This window comes from Callithrix jacchus, chromosome 22 (assembly GCF_049354715.1).
Source record: "Callithrix jacchus isolate 240 chromosome 22, calJac240_pri, whole genome shotgun sequence".
NCBI lineage: Eukaryota > Metazoa > Chordata > Mammalia > Primates > Cebidae > Callithrix > Callithrix jacchus.
The window spans coordinates 8546975-8559822 of NC_133523.1; the positions used below are offsets into that span (position 1 = coordinate 8546975).

General features: G+C 42.4%; 1 protein-coding gene across 1 annotated transcript; it reads right to left on the minus strand.

Annotated features, from left to right (window-relative positions):
• Positions 1-430: 430 nt before the first annotated feature.
• Positions 431-1369, minus strand: OR7G3 (olfactory receptor family 7 subfamily G member 3). The gene has a single exon (XM_008987171.5). It carries the CDS (start codon positions 1367-1369, stop codon positions 431-433), a length of 939 nt encoding a protein of 312 aa, XP_008985419.4.
• Between the last annotated feature and the right edge of the window lie 11479 nt (positions 1370-12848).

Genomic DNA, 12848 nt, shown 5'->3' on the forward strand with positions numbered 1-12848 from the left:
AAAAAAAAACATTAGCTGGGTATGGTGCTGGGCGCTTGTAATCCCAGCTACTCAGGGCTGAGGCAGGAGAATCATGTGAACCCAGGAAGTGGAGGTTACAGTGAGCCAAGATTGTGCCATTGCACTCCAGCCTGGGCAACAGGAGAGAAACTGCATCTGAAAAAAAAAAAAAAATAGCTGGGTATGGTGCTGGGCGCCTGTAATCCCAGCTACTCAGGGCTGAGGCAGGAGAATCATGTGAACCCAGGAAGTGGAGGTTACAGTGAGCCAAGATTGTGCCATTGTACTCCAGCCTGGGCAACAAGAGCTAAACTCCATCTCAAAACAAACAAACAAAAAAAAACAAAGACATTGGCCAGGCTTTCTAGGCTTCTCTTTACTTCTTTCTCCCTGACATATTCCAGTAGTGTTGGCCGAAAGCAGAAAGACATCAATGGAAAGACGGTATCCTAGGTATCAGTTTCCTCAAAGCCTTCAACATGTCCTTGTTTCTCAGGCTGTAGATGAAGGGATTCAGCATGGGGGCGACCACGGTATACATCACTGATGCTGTCACACCCTTCCTGGAGGAGTGGGTCTCTGCAGAACTAAGGTACACCCCAAACCCTGTTCCATAGAACAAGGAAACGATGATCAAGTGTGACCCGCAGATGGAGAAAGCTTTATACTTTCCACTGGCTGATGGAATTTTCACGACAGAGGAGACGATTCCTGTGTAAGAGAAAATTATCCCAGAGAGAGGAACGACCCCTAGCAGACTGGTGACTAAATACACCAAGATGTTATTGATGAGGATATCGGAACAGGCAAGCTTGAGAATATGAGCCAGTTCACAGAAAAAGTGGGGGATTTCCAGGTCTGTGCAGAAGGTCAGCCGTAGTGCCATCAACGTGTGCAGAAGAGCGTCCAGAAGGCTAATGATAAAGGACAGCAGAAGCAGCAGCCCACAGAACTTGGGGTTCATGATGACCTTGTACCTCAGTGGGTGACAGATGGCCACAAATCGATCATAAGCCATCATGACCAGAACTCCGTTTTCCAATCCAGCAAAACCCAGGACAAAGCAGATTTGGGTGAGACAGCCGGTGTGACTGATGGATTGAGTCTGTGCCTGGATATTCACCAGCATCTTGGGCACTGTGGTGGAGGTTAAACCAATGTCGACAGAGGACAGGAAGGAGAGGAAGAAGTACATGGGGGTGTGGAGGCGGGAGTCAGAGCTGACGGCCAAGATGATGAGCAGGTTCCCCAGCACCGTGACCAGGTACATGGACAGGAACAGCTCAAAGAGGATGGGCTGCAGCTCTGGATCACCTGTCAATCCCAAGAGAAGGAATTCTGGAGTGTCTGAGAAGTTTCCTGCCTTCATGTTGTTGATGAGTCTGATGGAAAAGATGGGAGTGCTAAGAAAACAAAACAAGAGTAAAGTCTTTAATCTTGTCTGTATCATCAAATCCAAAATGGTTAGAAATTAAATACTTTTTTTCCTGCCTCTTTCTCCTTTCTTTCCTTTCCTTTCTTTTTTCTTTCTCCTTCTTTCTCTTTCTTTTTTCTTTCCCTTCCTTCCTTTCTCTTTCTTTCTCTCTCTCCCTACCTCCTCCCCCCTTTCTCCCTCCTTTTTCCTTCCTTCCTTTCCTTCTTTCTTTCTCTTTATTTTTTCTTTTCTTCCTTCCTTTTTCTTCTTTCTTTCTTTCCCTTCCGGGAAATCTTGGCTTGCTGCAACCTCCACCTCCTGGCTTAGGTAGGAGAATCACTTGAACATAGGAGGCAGAGGATGCAGTGGAGACTACACCACCGCACTCCAGCCTGGTGACAGAGTGAGACTTTGTCTTAAAAAAAAAAAAATGCAAACCTTCTTTCCTCCTTCTCTCCCTCCTCTTTCTCCTTCCTCCTTTCTTTCTTTCTTCTTCCTTCCTTCTCTCTTTCTTTCTTTCCCTTTCTTCTTTTTTCCTTCCTTCTCTTTCTTTCCTTCTGTTTCTTTCTTTTCATCTTTCTTTCTCCTTCCTTCCTCCCTCCCTTTTCTCTTTCTTTTTTTCTTCCTTTCTTCCTTCTTCCTCTTTCTTTCTTTACTCTCTTTTCTTTTTTTACTTTCTTTTCTTTCTTTCTCTCTTTCTTCTTTGCAGTCTCTGAATTGGCATGAACATAGTTCACTGTAGCCTCATCCTTCTGGGCTCCAGCAATCCTCCTGTCTCAGCCTCCCAAAGTGCCAGGATTATAGGCCCGAGCCACCATGCCCACCCTTCCTATTATTTCTGGTGCAGCCCCTGGTGCAGGCAAACCCTGAGCCTCGGCACTGATTCCTGGAGGTGTCCCACGTGAATTAGCACCAAGCCTTTCCTATTCTCTCTGGCTTATCCAGATTCTTGAAAATTGACCCTGGTGCCCCCAAAACAGGAAGTAAAGAATTGATGCATGCTGGCAATGTCAAAACATCTGCCTGCTATTCTCATAAACCCATAAGTTAAGGAAATTCTGTAATAATGACTCAAGAGTTGGGGCAAACCAATTACAGAATCACAACATGTGAACAGTTGAATGGTACAGTGAGCCCAGCTCAGCCCTTCGCTTCACAAATGGAGGCCCTGGCCAGACACAGTGGCTCACACCTATAGTCCCAGCACTTTGGGAGGCTGAGGCAGACGGGTCACTCAAAGCCAGGAGTTTGAGATCATCCTGAACAAAATAGCAAGACCCCCATCTCTACTTAAAATTAAAAAAAATTAAATTTAAAAATAGCCAGGCACAGTGGTACATGTCTGTAGTCCCAGCTACTTGAGAGGCTGAGGTGAGAGGATCACTTGAACCCAGGAGTTGGAGGCTGTCTGAGCTTTGATAGGGCCACTGTACTCCAGTCTGGGCAACAGAGCAAGACTCTGCCTCTTAAAATAAACACACAAACAAAAACAAAATCCAGGCCCCCAACCAAGAGTTGGCTTTCACTGGAGAAAGACAAGCGATTATAAAAGCTTCAACCATTGGTGCATAAAATTTGGACTCAGGGCCAGGTGTGGTGACTCATGCCTCTAATCCCAGCACTTTTGGAGGCCAAGGCGGATGGATCACAAGATCAGGTGTTTGAGACCAGCCTGGCCAACATAGTGAAACCTCGTCTTTACTAAAAAAATACAAAAATTAGCAGACCGTGGTGGCGGGTGCCTATAATCCCAGCCACTTGGGAGGCTGAGGCAATAGAATTGCTTGAACCCGGGAGGTGGAGGTTGCAGTGAGCTGAGATTTTGCCACTGCACTCCAGGGTGGTGACAGAATGAAACTCCATCTCAAAAAGCAAAGAAAGGAAGAAAACAAAACGTGGACTCAGAGAGTCGTCAGTTCAGTCATGAATGCCTCAATTGTGAATGGATCTGTGACATCGGAAGGTCCATGAACCTCTCTAGCAGACTCAAGTTTCTCACTTCTCTAATGGGAACTGCTATAAAAATGTACGGGGGTGTTGCAGGGATGAAAAATGAGTAGATGCTAGGATAGATGTATCCTACACAGCGCTCAGGGGACCTGCAGTGACTTTATTATTATTACTACTTGTTGAGACAGAGCCTTGCTCTGACGCCCAGGCTGGAGTGCAATGCTGTGATCTCGACTCACTGCAACCTCCACCTCCTGGATTCAAGCAAATCTCTGCCTCAGCCTCCCCATTAGCTGGAATTACAGGTGTGTGCCACCACCCCCAGCTAATTTTTGTAGTTTTAGTAGAGACGGGGTTTCACCATGTTGGCCTGGCTGGTGGTCTTGAACTCCTGACCTCAGGTGATTCACCCGCCTTGTCCTCCCAAAGTGCTGGGATTACAGACGTGAACCACCATGCTTGGCCAGATTCCTTTTGAAGGGACTAATTCATACCTAGGTGGGGAAAACGTCCCTTGAATTTAAAAGACAGAATGAGAGCTAAAAATAACGAAATCTGGTTGCAAATTATATGAAAACAAGGAAGTAAATATATCAAGAAAAGGGTCACAGATTAGTTTGGAATCTCACTTACAATTCCACTGAAGGGTCTCTTACCTTATGGTTGTCCTCCAGATAGCATGGGAAGAAAGAAAAAAAAAACTTGTTCTATTTCTCACAGCATTTATTTGGGGCATTTCAGATTATCTTGAAGACATCAGTGAGGAATTCTCCATTTTTTCTTGGAAAACTGAAAGAAGAAATGGAAGATCTGTCCCCAAGAAGGGCAGATGAACCAAGTAAGGCAACACACTTTTGGGCAAGAGGGATCATCTCTGGAACAATACTCAGGTGTGATGTTTCCTGACTGAGTGGGGCTGTTGAGTGGTGTGGTCACAGGTAGATTATTTGCAGTCTCTGTGGCCCCTAGGAGCTTAATTTTCAAAGCTGCTCATTAGCCAAATGTGTACAGCACTCTTATTGCTTCCCCTAATGCAGCTCGAATCTTTAATGAGTGAGCACAGATCAGATGTGAACACAAAGGGGGAATTCCTGGATGGCTGACTTCCTGATCCCAAGAGACAAGCCATGTGTCATCCTCTTCCTACCACATTTCCTCTTACCCTGAGGGTATCTCATTCTTGGACCCTAGGATCTGACCTCAGGGGAGCTGGTGAAATCCTCCTTAGAGAGAATCCTACCTTTCTCTGAGTCAGAGATTGCTTTTTTAATTTTTTTATTTTTTTAGATTGAGTCTTGCTCTGCATCCAGGCTAGAGTACAGTGGTGCAATCTCGGCTTACTGCAACCTCCACCTCCCAGGTTCAAGCAATTCTCCTGCCTCAGCCTCCCAAATAGCTGGAATTACAAGTGCTCACCACCGCACCTGTGTGGGGGTCCAGCACGTCTGCTGGGGGGCTTCCGACCAGCGGAGAGCCTCAGCCCCACTCAAGTGTTCTTAACCTGGAAGAGGGAGTGCGCGGAAGAAAAGATAGATAGAGAGCAGGGTCTGGAGGACTGCCAGGCAATGCCGGAGCAAGAAGTGCCAAGACAGCAAGTTCATCTGTGCAAACTACAGGTTATATACCTTTCAGTGTTTGAGGAGTGACGTACATTCCATTGTATCTTGAAATAAAATCAAGAACAAAAATCACAAGAAAAGGGGTACAGAAAGTATGACTCTTAATCAAAGGGTGTACAGCAAAGGGACAATAAAGCTTGCAAAAAGGGGATCATAAATCTAAATTGTGTTTTTCTAAAATCAGTTAAGCAAGCAAGTAAGATTGTTAACAAGGTATAGCTGGACCTTTCTAAATGTCATTCTAACCTTGCCTATTCATATAGGATCATATGCAAACAATATGATTGAGTTAGCAGAGGTAAATGAAGTCATACAGTTATTGTGCAGAAAAGGAACTAGGAGGCACACAATGTCTACCCATACAATGTCTCATTAGACCACAAGGCCTGAGCTCAGCCATTCTGTTGCAAATGTCAGAAGCAAAGATTGATGTTTATAAAATCAGTGCAACCAGACTTCCTCCTTTCCCTTAGCTCAACAGCCTCCAGGAGAGGAGAAACGTGTATGGGCTCAAGCTCAAGATGGCGAGGGTCCTGTCAAGGGCCCTTCGCAGGAGCGATCCCCACACGCCTGTCTGATTTTGGTATTTTTAGTAGGGATGGGGTTTCACCATGTTGGCCAGGCTGGTCTCAAATTCCTGACCTCAAGTCATCCACCAGCCTCAGCCTCCCAAAGTGCTGGGATTACAGGTGTGAGCCACCATACCCAGCCCAGAGATTGCTATTGAAGGACTAGCAAACCAAAGTAGTGTAAGGCTCCATGGAGACACTTGGGGATGCAGAGAGTGTACCATGAGATCATGTCCAGAAAGTTAGGCTAAGAAATGTTTCTCTTAAAACCCCTGCATGAATAAGGCTAGATAAATTATAGATAAGAGATAGCAAAGAAACCAGACAATTTGCTGGTTACTTGGACAGGTTTTCAGGGGTTGCCTGAAAAATAGGCATAAAAACCAACCTTCTTAAAGAGAGCACCAAAAAAGCCTGACCTGCCTGGGCAAGGTGGCTCATGCCTATAATCACAGCACTTTGGGATGCCAAGGCAAGCAGATCACTTGAGGTCAGGAGTTCAAGACCAGCCTGGCCAACATGGCAAATCCCTGTCTCTACTAAAAATTAAAAAAAAAAAATAGCTGGGCATGATGGTACATGCCTGTAATATCAGCTACGTGGGAGGCTGAGGCATAAGAATTTCTTGAACCTGGGAGGTAAAGGTTGCAGTGAGCTGAGATCGCACCACTGCACTCCAGCTTGGGCAACAGAGAGAGACTCTGTTTTTGTAAAGGAAAGGAAAGGTAAGGTAGAGGTAGACAAGACATAAAGGAAAGGTAGACAAGTTGACTGCATTAATATTGGGAACCTCTGAGGGGTATATAGGAAGTCTGTGTGCTATTTATGTAACTTTTCTTTAAGTCTAAAATTAGTTTAAAATAAAAAGTTAAAAAAATTAACAATCAAAATCATGGTACTACTACATACTCATCATAATGGCCAGAATGAAAAAGATGTGCAGTATGAAATGTTGGCAAGGTAATAGGAGAGTAACGTGATATGCCCTGGGAGAACTGCTCGGTAGTACTGAATAAATGGGACCACAGGTATTTCCTATGACCTAGAAACTCCGTCCTAAATATACATCCCCGCCAAAAAAACTTTACAAGTATACCAACAAACAAACAAACAAAAAACAAGTACAAGAATATTCATGGGCTGGGTGCAGTGGCCCACACCTGTAATCCCAGCACTTTGGGACACCAAGGTGGGAGGATGGCCTGAGGCCAGGAGTTAGGACTGGCCTGGGAAACTAGCTAGACCCTGTTTCTACTTTTTTTTTTTTTTTGAGACAGAGTTTTGCTCTTGTTGCTCAGGCTGGAGTGCAATGGCGTAATCTTGGCTCACTGCAACCTCTGGCTCCTGGGTTCAAGAGATTCTCTTGCCTCAACCTCACAAGTAGCTGGGATTGCAGGCATGCGCCACCATGCCACCTGGCTAATTTTGTATTTTTAGTGGAGATGGGGTTTCTGCATGTTGGTCAGGCTGGTCTCAAACTCCCAACCTCAGGTGATCCTCCCACCTCAGCCTCCCAAAGTGCTGGGATTACAGGCATGAGCCACAGTGCCCAGTCAACCCTGTTTCTATTTTTAAAAAATAAATAAAAAACAGAAGCAAATGTCCACAGCAGCACAACTTGTGGAATGCATTCATCAACAAATGCCCTCATCAGTTGATTGAACAAACTGGACATATTTATATACTAGAAAAATATGCAGCAATAAAAATAAACTCCTGATGACTGGGTGCAGTGGCTTACACCTGTAATCCTAACAGTTTGGGAGGCCAAAGTAGTCAAATTCCTTGAGTTCACAAGTTTGAGGCCAGCCTGGGCAACATAGTGAGACCCTTGTCTTTACAAAAAATTAGACTGGCATGATGGTGCATGCCTGTGGTCCTAGCTACTTGGGAGGCTGAGATGGGAGGATCACTGGAGCCCAGGATGTGGAGATCACAGTGAGCTGAGATTGTGCCACTGCACTCCAGCCTGGACAACAAAGTGAGACCCTATCTCAAAGAAAAAAAAAAAAATAAGCTGGTAATGAAACAATATGGATGCATCTCAAATACAATATTAAATAGAAGAAACCAGACAAATTATTATACATAGTAGGTACAGGAGTAATAGAACTCTGTAAATATACTTTAAAAACCATTTAATTTGCCCCTCTGAGAGCTTTCCCAAAGTCAAGGTATTGATAACAGTTCTCTCCAGTATGAAGTCGCTTATTCTGAATAATGCTAGATTTCATATTCAAGGCTTCAACAATTTTATTACATTCAATGGGTTTTCCTTCATAAATTTGTCCCTGTTGATTAAAATATGAGTAGTGGGCAGGGCAGGGTGGCTCACGCCTGTAATCCCAGCACTTTGGGAGGCCAAGAGTTCAAGACCAGCCTGGCCAACATGGTGAAACCCACCTGTCTCTACTAAAAATACAAAAATTAGCTGGGTGTGGTGGCGCACTCCTGTAATCCTTGCTACTGGGGAGGCTGAGGCACGAGAATCATGTGAACCCAGGAGGTATGGAGGTTGCAGTGAGCTGAGATCGCACCACTACACTCTAGCCTGGGCGACAGAGCAAGACTCTGTTTCAAAAATAATTTAATTAATTAATTTAACTTAATATGAGTAATGACCACAGAAGGAATCATATTCATTGTATCAATTCTTGCCTTTGGTTCTTCTTGCCATTCACTGTATATATAGTATCATTGTATCAGTTGGGATTCCTCACCCATATAAATCCTGATAACTCTAAAAGCACTTTATTAGGATTAAAATGTATTTAATTTTCTGTTCTTGTGTCAGTTTGCTGAGAATGATGTTCTCCAGATTCATCGGGTGATGAAAAATGAGAACACATGGACACAGGGAAGGGAGTACTACACACTGGTATCTATTGGGGGGAATAGGGGAGGGACAGCGGGGAGAGGGGGGGATAGCCTGGGGAGAAATGCCAAATGTGGGTGAAGGGGAGGAAGGCAGCAAAACACACTGCCATGTGTGTTCCTATGCAACTATCTTGCATGTTCTGCACATGTACCCCAAAACCTAAAATGCAATAAAAAAATAATAAAAGATATAAATTAAAAAAGAAAATAATAAAATAAGATGTATTTAACATTTTCCTAATGAATATGTAGTTTCTCATTTCTTTAAGAAAGCTGATAAAGAAATGAGGTGGAGGCCGAGGTTAGAGTAAACAGATTGTGCCACTCACTCCAGCCTGGGTAACAGTAAAACTCCATTAAAAAAAAAAAAGTTTAAGATCCTTGGTAAGTAGGAAATTATAGGTAAAAAGCAAAAGATAGGGAAAGCTGAAGCGATGCGAGGAAACTCAGAGCAAATGTTCTCTGCTTTCCCGTTAAGTTTTTTGTTTTGTTTTGTTTTAGTGTCAGGGTCTTGCTGTGTCGCCCAGGCAAGAGTGCAGTGGTGTAATCATAGCTCACTGCAGCCTTGAATTCCAGGACTCAAGGAATCCTCCAGCCTCAGCTGCCCAACTAACTGGGACTAGAGACATGCACCACCGCATTCTGCTGTTTTTGTGTATGTGCAAAAATAGGGGCTCACTATGTTGCCCAGGCTGGTCTCAAACTCTAGATTCTTCCATCTCAGACTCTTAAGTAGCTGGAATCGCCACCATTTAGCCACCATGCCCAGCCTAAAATCAAGACATATTAGCAAGAGAGTTCACAAGTTTTGTTTCTCTGTTGCACTGAAGGCAATTCTACCGTGACACATCCAGTATCTTCTCCTTCTGAACTCAAGGTGTTTTTGATCTTGAGTCATGATTTTGCACGGCATGTATGACCTCAAAGCAACATGGCGAAAGTTTTCTACCTTCTCTATCTCTAACGTGTATCCACATCATCAAACTGCATTGCTCACCGTTTATCAAAACTCCCATCCTGCCCTGACACATCTCTGGCTTCTCATCTGAATTGGAACCAATACATAGACCTAATGCATTGAAATCGTTGGCACCTGACTCCCAATCTGTAAACTCCCAGCTTTTGCCATGATTCGGGATACTTTGATTTATTTTATTTTTGAGACAGAGTTTTGCTCTGTCACCCAGGCTGGAGTGCAGTGGTGCAATCTCGGCTCACTGCAACTTCTACCTCCTGGGTTCAAGTGATTCTCCTGCCTCAGCCTCCCTGAGTAGCTGGGATTACAGGTGTGCACCACCACACCTGGCTAATTTTTGTATTTTTAGTAGAGACGGGGTTTCACCATGTTAGCCAGGCTGGTCTCGAACTCCTGACCTCAAGTGATTCTTCCACCTCCAAAACGTGCTGGGATTATAGGCATGAGCCACTGCACGGGGCCCAACTTCTTAGCCCTTTTGGCTTTACTGTATCTCCTCTCCTAATTCGTAGAGACCCCCAAGCCATCTATTCTTCAACTATGTTGTTATTGATAACCTCATTTCTTTAGGTGACTGACATGCCATGGTCCATTCCTTCAATCGTGTATTTTCCAAAACCTCAAATCCACTTGCCCTAGAAAATTCTAACATCTGTCTCTCCTGCCTACATAATTCTGCCCCCACTGGTGATATGGGAATCACTAAAAATTGGAGGTCACTTACTCTAAATGGGCCTTCAACAGTACAGGAAATTTCCAATGGGCAAAGATCTTTTCACAGTTTCTCCAGGATTTTGAACTCACACCGTCTCCACTTCCCTCTTTATTTATTTATTATTTATTTATTGAGACGGAGTTTCACTCTTGTTATGCAGGCTGGAGTGCAATGGTGCAATCTCGGCTCACTGCAACCTCCGCCTCCCGTGTCCAAGCGATTCTCCTGCCTCAGCCTCTCGAGTAGCTGGGATTACAGGCACCCACCCCCACGTACGGTTAATTTTTGTATCTTTAGTAGAGACTGGGTTTCACCATCTTTTTCAGGCTGGTCTCAAACTCCTGACCTCAGGTGATCCACCCACCTCAGCCTCTCAGAGTACTGGGATTACAGGCATGAGCCACCGCGCCTGGCTTCTAACGAATGATTTTACAGCTTACTGCAGAGAGAAACAGTAACAACAATTAGAAAGATTTCTCTATTTTTTTCTCTTATCCTAGATTCGAGAGATTTCTCACGTTCTTGACACTAGTGCAAAACAATCCAACAACAACGTCACGGTTTCTTTCTTCTTTCACTCTGCAACCATGAGATATCTGCCTTCTTACCTAAAGCCGCGATTTCTCATCATTGGCGCGACTGACATTCAGGGTCTGATATTTCTTTGTTAGAGGGAGTAGGGCATTCTATATTCTAATCACTAGAAGGCAGTAGTATCCCGGGTAGTGGTAAAAACAAAAATGTCTCCAGACATTGTCAGATACCCCCAGGTGGCACAATTGCCCCTGTTAAGAATCAAAACAGCGGAGGCGGCTGGATCACTTAAGGTCAGGAGTTTGAGATTAGCCTGACCAACATGGTGATATCCCGTCTCTACTAAAATTACAAAACTAGACAGGTGTAGTGGCTAATTACAGGCTCCGTGCCTGTAATTCCAGCTACTTGCGAGGCTGAGACAGGAGAATTGCTTGAACCTGGGAGTTAAAGCAATTCTTGGAGGGAGGCGGAGGTTGCCGTGAGCCGATATCGTCCCATTGCACTCCACCCTGTCCCCAACATTCATCTCCTAACTTTTTGATAATAGCTCTCCTTAAGGATGCGAGGTGATATCTCATAGTAGTTTTAATTTGCATTTCCCTGATGATTAGTGATGTAGAGCACCTTTTCCTATACCTGTTGGCCTTTTTTATGCTTTCTTTGGAGAAACATCTGTTCAGACCCTTTGCCCATTTTAAAATCAGGTTATTTGTTTTCCTGCTATTGACTTGAAAGAATTCTTTATAAATTTTGGATATTAACCCCTTTTCAGACATGTGGTTTGCAAATATTTTTTCCCAGTCCATGGGTTGCCGATTCATTCTTTTGACTGTTTCCTTTTATGAAGAAGCTTTTTTGTTTGATGTTGTCCCTATTATTCACTAATTTTTGTTTTTGTGATAAAATCTTTTGGTGTAATATATTTTTAAAAATCTTTGCTAAGACCAAAATTGAGGAACTTTCCCCCAATGTTATTTTCTAGGAGTTTTATGGGTTCCGGTCTTACATTTAGGTCTTTTATCCATTTTGAGTTGATTTTTGTGTATGATGTAAGATAAGAGTCAAAATTCATTCTTTTGTATGTGGAAACTTAGTTTTCCCAGCAGCATTTATAAAGAGGCTATCTTTTTCCCATTTTGTCCTCTTGTGATGTCAATATTAACATCATATACTGTTTAATATTATATCGTATTAAATATTATATGATTAACATATTTATATTAATATGTTGCATATATGATATCCCCATTATATGTAGCGTAACATATATGTAATATATGTATGTCATATACTATATGACATGCCTATTATGTACTATTACATATGTATTATTATATATGTTATATATTATGGAGTATATGTTATATATTATGAAATATATTATGTAATATTAAATATAGATTATATATATTATGTAAGCATATTTTATATCCATATATATTCCATACATATATTTTCATACATGTTTCATATATTTATTTCATACATATATTTCATAAACATATTTCATACATATATCCATACATAATATTCCATACATATATTTTCCTACATAAAATATATGTATGGAATATATATGGACATAAAATATATAAGAAGGAAATTTGAGGTTTTGGAAAATATATTGTTGAGGGAATGGACCGTGGTATATATACCTGCCCTGGATAATTCTAACCATCTGTTTCTCCTGCCTACATAATTCTGCCCCAACTGGTTACATGGAAAACGCTGGTTTCCTAAAGTGATAGGATTACAGGTGGGAGCCACTGTGCCCAGCCTGATTCTGGAATTTTGTATATGCAGACTCCTCCTGTTAAAATAATATATATAATATGTAATATATATTCCATAACATATGTAACATACATACATATATTTTGTACTATGTTTTACATATTATATATTATGTTGGCATATATTATATAATGTACATTATCAATAGTTATAATATGTATAATATATATTCCATTGTATATAACATGTAATATATAATGGAATATTATTCAGCCTTGAAATAGAAGGAGCCACGATATGAGTGCACCTGGAGGTCATTATGCTAAGTGAAATAAACCAAACACAAAAAGAAAAATATTGCATGATGTCACTTACATGAGGAATTTTTTTTAATCGAAAGAGAGCTCAAATGCACAGAAACAAAGAAAGAGACCACTGTTATCACAGGCAAGAGGGT